Source organism: Triticum urartu, chromosome 4A (assembly GCF_056163025.1).
Source record: "Triticum urartu cultivar PI428250 chromosome 4A, HENAU_Tu73, whole genome shotgun sequence".
NCBI classification, from domain to species: Eukaryota; Viridiplantae; Streptophyta; class Magnoliopsida; order Poales; family Poaceae; genus Triticum; species Triticum urartu.
Genome location: NC_141876.1, coordinates 430,244,778 through 430,253,580, shown reverse-complemented (window position 1 = coordinate 430,253,580; position 8,803 = coordinate 430,244,778). Strand labels below are relative to the sequence as shown.

At 44.3% G+C, this 8,803-nt stretch overlaps 1 protein-coding gene across 1 annotated transcript; it reads left to right on the top strand.

Moving 5' to 3' along the window:
* The first annotated feature begins 1,879 nt into the window (after positions 1 to 1,879).
* LOC147976062 (protein FAR1-RELATED SEQUENCE 5-like) lies at positions 1,880 to 8,310 on the top strand. Its single transcript, XM_087520706.1, has 7 exons — positions 1,880 to 2,035; positions 2,108 to 2,230; positions 3,828 to 4,321; positions 4,425 to 4,807; positions 5,357 to 5,622; positions 5,941 to 6,217; positions 8,084 to 8,310. Exons 1-7 carry the CDS (start codon positions 1,880 to 1,882, stop codon positions 8,308 to 8,310), a joined length of 1,926 nt encoding a protein of 641 aa, XP_087376832.1.
* The last annotated feature ends 493 nt before the right edge of the window (positions 8,311 to 8,803 follow it).

Sequence of the window (8,803 nt, the reverse complement as noted above, 5' to 3'; positions counted from 1 at the left end):
GCTCAACCCCCAGGTTTTGAAGATCCAAAGAATCCTGACAAAGTCTTCAGACTCAACAAGGCCCTCTATGGCCTCAAGCAGGCCCCACGGGTTTGGTATGATACCTTGAAGGAATTCCTCATGAGGAAAGGCTTCAAACCCGGTTCTCTCGACCCTACCCTTTTCACTAAATCTTATGATGGTGAATTGTTTGTGTGCCCAATATATGTTGATGATATTATCTTTGGCTGTACTGACCAACGTTATAGTGATGAATTTGCCTATATGATGAGTGAAGAATATCAAATGTCTATGATGGGAGAGTTGAAATTCTTCTTAGGTCTTCAAATTCGTCAACAACGCAATGGCATATTCATATCTTAGGAGAAATACCTCAAGGATGTACTGAGGAAATTCGGCATGCAAGATTGCAAAGGCGTCAAAATTCCTATGCCCACAAATGGCCATCTGTGCACTGATGACAATGGTATTGACTTCGATCATAAGGTATACCGCTCCATGATAGGTTCCTTATTGTACTTATGTGCATCTAGGCCAGATATAATGCTTAGTGTTTGCATGTGTGCCCGATTTCAAGCTACACCGAAGGAATCACACCATAAGGCTGTGAAGCATATTCTTCGATATCTAGCTCACACACCAACACTTGGATTATGGTACCCCAAGGGCTCGGCTTTTGATCTCATTGGATATTCTGACTCTGACTATGCTGGTGATCGTGTGGACCGCAAGTCAACATCTGGTACATGTCATTTCCTCGGACGATCTTTGGTCTGTTGGTCCTCGAAGAAACATAACTGCATATCACTATCTACTGCTGAAGCTGAGTACATTGCCGCTGGTTCTTGCTGTGCCCAATTGCTATGGATGAAGCAAACTCTCAAGTACTATGACTTCAACATGAAGAATGTGCCTCTCTTCTGTGACCATGAGAGTGCCATCAAGATTGCTCACAACCCAGTTCAGCACTCGAAGACAAAGCACATTCAGATTCGTCATCATTTTCTTCGTGATCATGTGTTGAAGGGTGACATTTCTATTGAGCATGTGAAGACTGAAGAACAGCTAGCCGATATCTTCACAAAGCCCTTGGATGAGAAGAGATTTAGCAAGTTGCGGTGTGAGCTAAATATCCTAGAATCTTCGAATGTTCTTTGAAAAGGACACTCATCCTAACACTTATGCAAAATTGATGACTTAGATGTGCAACACATGAAGAAACGTTTTTCTGCAATCAATGAAGAATAACACTCTTAGTGTGAAGAAATTAATGAAGAATTTGATTATCAGAACCCTACGATAATTGTACGCGGTGACTGAAATCATCATTCTTATACGGTGGGTCACGCCACCACCAAAAGTTGAAATTCCTCAAATTATTCATATTCTTCAACTTTGCATAGTCTTCACTGGTTCTGTCGTTTTTCTTCATTGGCTATATATATATAGAGAGAGAGAGTGGCACTATTCTAATCCCAGGATTAGAATAACTATTTGGATCACAGCAGCCCTAGATAGAGCCCGAAGACAGGTTCCCGAACTTCCCTGAACTGCCGGCCCAGCCCGACAGAATCCCACCTGGACCCCGATCCCGACAGAATCCCACCTGGACCCCCGATCTCGATTGAGCCGCCCCTCCCCAACCCCCTCCTCGCTGCTCCTCCCCTCGATCTCCGCCATGATTCGCCGCCGAAAATCCACCGGATCCAGCTCCTCCTTCCTTCTCCAGATCCTGGCCGACTGGATCGAGCTCCGCCCCCTCCGACTCCACCTCCTGCCCGACCGTCGGCGCGGGCGAGCGACGGCGGACGCTGGCGCGAGGGAGCCCGCATCGCCTGGAGCTGGCGAAGCCGCCGGATTTCTGCGACGAACGGCCGCCATGGACTTCCGGAAGCCTCATCCTCGGTCCATCGTCGCCGCCAGACGACTTGGCAGTGCTCGTGACGGCCAAGGCGCAACCTACGGCGAACAGCGCACCCAAGGAAGCATCTCGGCGGTGGAGGCCGCATCGGCGCCGCCTTCAAATCTAAGAACGGTATATGAATTTCCTCCCTGATCTTGCCTTCTTCCTCAATCTTGCCTTCTCTGACCTTCTTGCTTCGTGTAGATGAACTTCGCGCCCCCTGCAAGACATGGATTGCCATCGAATTCCTCTCATACCTCCATGACGAATTGTTCTCAAGCTGGCCTATCAGCTGCTGGAAAAAGGTTGGCCGACCTTCTAGCCAGGGTATGGTTGAACTTCTTCCTTCCTTCGGTTTGTTATTTGCTTACAACTATGTGAAGTTCAGGTGGTGTGTGAGCATTAGTCCAGGCCACAACAACTTTTTTAAAATCTGCCTGCCTGCTTACAACCATGTGAAGTTCTGGTAGTGTATGAGCCTCAGTCCAGGCTACAAAACAGTATTGTAAAATCTGCCTGCCTGCTTACAGGCATGTGAAGTTCAGATAGTATGTGAGCCTCAGTCCAAGCTACAAACACTATAAAATCTGCCTACATTCACATTCACATGTGCAAAAAGCCATGTGAAGTTCAACTAGTAAGTGTGCTAGAGTTCAGGTTGGTATGTGTCTGGTTCTGTGCAAAAAAAAAGGAAAATAGAACATGCATGTGATATGACATGAAGGTCAGGTTGGTATGCACTAGCAGTCCAACCATTCAAAAACTCATGAAGGTTCAGGTTTTTTAACTGTAGACAGTATTTCCCCTTTGCAAAACAAGAAGTTCAGGTTGTGGAGAGTGCTCAGTTCAGGTACATATAAGTAATCAAAATATTGTAGAACTAAAAAACATGATGTGAAGTTCATTCTGTGAAGGGTGCTCAGTTCAGGTACAAAGGCATTGGCAGATGCTTAGCTCAGTGCATAGTGTGATGGCTCTCACCACTTTTATATAGAGAAGTTCAGGCTGTGAATAATGCTAAGTTCAGTTACAAAGGTATATGCAGATATAACTTGTGTGCTAATAGACATTTTTTTCTTTTATGTCAGTAAGACGAGAGACACATGAAGAAGCTTAGAAGTTCCCAGCAGCAAGTACACAATCCAAAGCCTGTACGCGTTGCACCACCCCCTCAATGGGTCACACCTCAAACGCACCAACACCAATACCAACCTGCTCCAGACCAAAAATGGATGACACCCGAAACACACGGATACTTCCAAGATGCTGGGTCACAGCCCTATCCGCACAGCTTTGCGCCTCCACCTAATTGGGTGACGCCGGAAATCCCCCGCGGATTCTTTGTATCCACCAGCAGACTCCCAAGCACGCCGATGGAGGAGGGGGTTAGCTCAAGTCCTGCGTGTAACTCTGGAGGTTATCATGGTGTGCCTCATCAATGCCAAAGCGAAGCAACTAAACCAGATCCCAGGACAAATCCAATAGCAACACACACGCGAAGGAGAGTGATCTGCACACTACCACCGTTTGATCATGCTGCTGCTGCTACAAGTCAGAATTCTACGGGGCATAAGGTAGATGGATTGCTTCACAAAACAAAAGAGCAAACCAAGACCAGGATCGCAATACCTCCAAAACCACCTCAAGCAAAAAGGACGCAAACAAGAGAGATGCCATCTTCAGCCCTCCTTCCTCCTCGTGATCCACTGCTGCATCCTGCTATGATTACTCCGCCATGCCCCATCCCAGAGGGACAACAGCCGACACCGGCGGAGTTGCGATCATACACGCACGTAAGTGAAACAAAAAATATTTATATACGCATCTTGTATTATCTGCACATTTTCTGCTCCCTCCAGAATAACAAGTTCATAAAACTGCATTTTAACGTGCTGTTTGGATTATTTTTTTTCTTTTTCTGCAGACGCTGGATCTACCGGATTATCTAATACCAAGACTAAAGATGCGATTCAAAGATGTAGAGAAAGCAAGGGAATTTTATAACAGATATGCCAGGCACGCTGGTTTTGGAATCAGGAAGACGGGTGGAAATGACAGCCATAAGTATTTTGTTTGCGCCTTCCAAGGGATACACACATCTTATGTTTCAGAGGCCAACAGGAAGCGAAACAAAACATCGCAGAGGACGGGCTGCAATGCAAGAATGAGGGTGAAGGTGCAGGAGGATGGCACATGCGTGGCAGTGGACATTGAGTACAATCATAATCACCAGCTCATGCAAACTGATGACATGCTGGTATTCTTGCACTCACACAAGAATTATGACCCCACTATTCTGGAGTATGTAAAGCTCCTGCCGTACCATGATGTCAAGCACACAACAATCATGTCCATGCTATCTGAAAATGAAGATGGAAGCTACTTCCTAAGCATGACCGGACGAGACCTGCTAAACCAGTAAGTATTCAAACACCCACATGCTGCAATGTAAAATAGCATCCTAGCTCACAACCCCTTTGATAGCAAAAATAACAAATGCATGTTGGCGTGTGATTTGCAGGAAATCCATGAATGCAAGGAAAGATGATTTGGATGATGTGTTAAAACTTGTTTCATTCTTCAAAGACATGAAGGCAATAAATGATGAGTTTTTCGATGACATCCAAGTGGACAAGGACAAGTCAATTAAAAACATTTTTTGGTCCAATGCAAGCTGCCGAGGAGCCTATCAAGACTTCGGTGATTGCGTAACATTTGACATGACTTACAAGACAAACAGATTTCATATGCCCCTGGGAGTGTTTGTTGGAACAAACCATCACTTGCAGTCAACGATATTTGTCGTTGCCCTGATAAGAGACGAAGATGCAAAGTCATTCAAGTGGCTGTTCGATACATTTCTACGGTGCATGAACAACAAGCACCCAACTTGCATTCTAACAGGTGAGTTCAAAAAAAAACTCCTCAAGTTTCATCATCTTTTTCAATCTATGGGTCTCTGTTGATTGGGTACATTTGTTTTTTCTAAAAAATATGTAAAAAATGCAGTTCAACCACTGTTAGCATAGAAGTCCAACTAGCAATACAAGAAAGCAAAATTATCTGTCACATGTTTAGAAAAAAATTAGTTATGAATGTGAAGTTCAAGTACATGAATCATAGAAGTTCAAGGACGAAGCTGTTAGATAAAAATATGTAGCATGTTCAGAAAAACATAGTTATTTATGTGAAGTTCAATCACTACTACCACAGAAAGTTCAACAACACTGCTGTAAGAAAATTTTTGAGTGTGACACTACTAGTTTGTCATACTACTAACTGTGAAGTTCAAGCACTGGTACCACAGAAGTTCAGCAACACTTCTGTAAGAAAAAAATACATGTGACATTCTTAGATAGCCATACTACCAGATGTGAAGTTCAATTACTTGTGCAACATAAGTTCACCATCAGTACAAAAAAGAATCAAGTTTCATTTTTTTAATTCAATCAGACCAGTGCCCATCAATGGCGAAAGCTATAGCACAATCATTTCCAAACACCGTCCACAAGCTATGCCGTTGGCACATATTGAAGAAGTACAGGGAATACCTCGCGTTGCTGTACAAAAAGTATAAAACATTCAAAGAGGAGTTCACAGCTATATTGAACTGGCCGCTGATGCCAACGGAGTTTGAAGATGCCTGGGCTGAACTCGTGCACAAGTACCACCTGGAGAACAACCAGATGATGATGCAGCTCTGGAGTGATAGGAGATGTGTATTTCAGCATATTACAAGAACATTTTCTGTGCTAGAATGACTTCCACACAATGAAGCGAGAGCATGAACCACGTGCTAAAGAAAGGGTTTGTCAAGGGGACCCAGAACCTACACAAGTTTGCTAGGCGGGTCAATGCTTGCATACAAACTCGGATGCAGAAGGAGAACGAGAAAACAATGACCAGCATGGTATGATGACAAGTACAAAACACCACCATCATGTTCTGTTTACCTTCAACATGTGCACTTTGAATTTTAAAAAATGAAACCCATATGATTCTGCTTCGACTAATATCTTACTTTTTGACATGTGTAGACCAATCCTGTGACAAAGACAACTTACAGCTACGAGGAAGACATGTCTGTCAAGTACACGAGAGCCGTGTACACCGAGATGAGGAATAGGATGAGAAAGGCCACGCTATTTCGCGCAAAGCGTACAGCAGAGTCCACTAAGTACCTTGTGTACTACCACAACAATCTTGGCCATGATGATGAAGAAAGATTTTCCTGGTCAAAGCATGAATTCCAGGTTGTAGCTGACCTAGACAATGAAATATACGAGTGTGAATGTAAGCTCTGGACACACACAGGTGAGCGGGAAAACAAACTCATTAAATAGCTAGACTAGTAGTATCATATCAAAATTTATGAAACTCATTGCTGGCTCACAAACTGAAAGTGCAACTATCCCTAGGTGGTTTTGGTAATTCATAACAACATATAGCTCATTGAGCTAATGCTATACCAAGATGATTATTTCAGGAAAGCTCAGTGATTGGCATGGCATGGATGTGAAAGTGGAACCCTCAAAATGCTAACGAAAAAGGATTGGCTCAAGCTCAAAAGCTCAAGACTCTTCATTTTTAGTGATCCAAGATCACATTGAGTCTTTAGGAAAAGCCAATACTATCAAGGAGGGATGAGGTGTTGCTTAATGAGCCTCTTGCTTCATGTGCTTAGTGATATGCTCCAAAAAACCCTCAACTACTTTCCCATATCCACATATGACCTAAACCTTAAGCCAAACTCGGTTCTACCGATTCTTCCTATCCGGCGCCACCGAGTTTCACTTGTCATTAGCCACTGCCAAACCCTAGCAATTCGGTTCTACCGATAGGGATCTCGGTCTCACCGAGATGGGATTGCAAACTCTCTGTTTCCCTTTCGTAACTTTTCGGTCTCACCGAAAGAGCGAATCGGTCCCACCGAGATTGCAATGTAAATTCAGTGTTTCCCCTTTGTAACTTTTCGGTCTCACCGAAAGAGCAAATCAGTCCCACCGAGTTTGCCTGACCAACTCTCTGGTTAGCTAATTACCAAATTTGGTCTCACCGAGTTTGTGTAATCGGTCTCACCGAGATTACGTTATGCCCAAACCCTAACCATATCGGTCCTACCGAGTTGCATGTCAGTCCCACCGAAATCTCTAACGGTCACTAGGTTTACATTTTCGGTCCGACCGAGTTTGTTGATTCGGTCCCACCGAGATTAGAAAACTGTGTGTAACGGTTGGATTTTGTGTGGAGGCTATATATACCCCTCCACCTCCTCTTCATTTGGAGAGAGAGCCATCAGAACACATACACCATTCCAATTCATATGTTCTGAGAGAGAACCACTTACTCATGTGTTGAGACCAAGATATTCCATTCCTACCATATGAATCTTGATCTCTAGCCTCTCCAAGTTGCTTTCCACTCAAATCTTCTTTCCACCAAATCCAAATCCTATGAGAGAGAGTTGAGTGTTGGGGAGACTATCATTTGAAGCACAAGAGCAAGGAGTTCATTACCTACACACCATTTGTTACTTCTTGGAGAGTGGTGTCTCCTAGATTCGCTAGGTGTCACTTGGGAGCCTCCGACAAGATTGTGGAGTTGAACCAAGGAGTTTGTAAGGGCAAGGAGATCGCCTACTTCGTGAAGATCTAAAGCTAGTGAGGCAAGTCCTATGTGGGCGATGGCCATGGTGGGATAGACAAGGTTGCTTCTTCGTGGACCCTTTGTGGGTGGTTGCTTCTTCGTGGACCCTTCGTGGGTGGAGCCCTGTGTGGACTCGCACAACCATTACCCTTTGTGGGTGGAGCCCTGTGTGGACTCTCGCAACCGTTACCCTTTGTGGGTTGAAGTCTCCATCAACGTGGATGTAGGATAGCACCACCTATCCGAACCACGGGAAAAACATTCGTGCCTCATATTGCGTTTGAATTCTCCAAACCCTTCCCTTTACATTCTTGCAAGTTGCATGCTTTACTTTCCGCTGCCAATATACTCTTTGCATGCTTGCTTGAATTATGTGATGATTGCTTAACTTGTCCTAAAATAGCTAAAATCTGCCAAGAACTAAAATTGGGAAAAGGTTAAGCTTTTATTTGGTCAAGTAGTCTAATCACCCCCCTCTAGACATACTTTCGATCCTACACAAACTATGTATTCTGCATTCATCGCAAAATGCAGGCCTGTTCTGCCTTCACATCATGAACATACTGGACTACCTGAAGCTTGACAAATTTCCAAACAAGTATATCCTCAAACGGTACACAAAGACTGCAAAATCACAGCCAACCTTTGATACAAGGGACTACAACACAACCGCATCGGATGGCAGCTCAAGGCTATCGAAGCAAGACATCTTGCTGCAGCTGAATTTGATGGTTAACAAGAAAGCGATGAGATGTGACTAGCAGTATGACAGAGCCTACTATGTTCTCAAGAGACTCTTGGAAGAGCTTGATGCAATACATTCAGCAAATCGAGCGGATGCTGACGAAAGGATGGCTGAAGAGGACGCTGAAATTGAAGATGACCTTCAGTATTATGCAGCTGAAATGCTCAACGCCGCCGCTGAAGCCAACCAATGCAAGCAGGGTGATGGCCAATCAATGGAGCAGCGACAGCAAGAGACGATGAAACTGCCGCTATATTCTGAAACAAAGGGTAGGAAGAAAATTACTGCAGCAAAGAAAAGTGACAAGAGAGCGCAAATAAAGGCACCACCTACAGGAAGAGTCGTGGTGCTCGATGAGAATGGAGTTCCACTTGGACACAGGAAATGTAGTGTGTGCAACCAGGTTGCGGGACACAACAAGCTGACCTGTCCAACACTCTTGGAAAGAAACAATGCCGAGGAGGTCAAGCAACCACAATCTAAAAAACAGCAACCCAAAGTTATGGAAC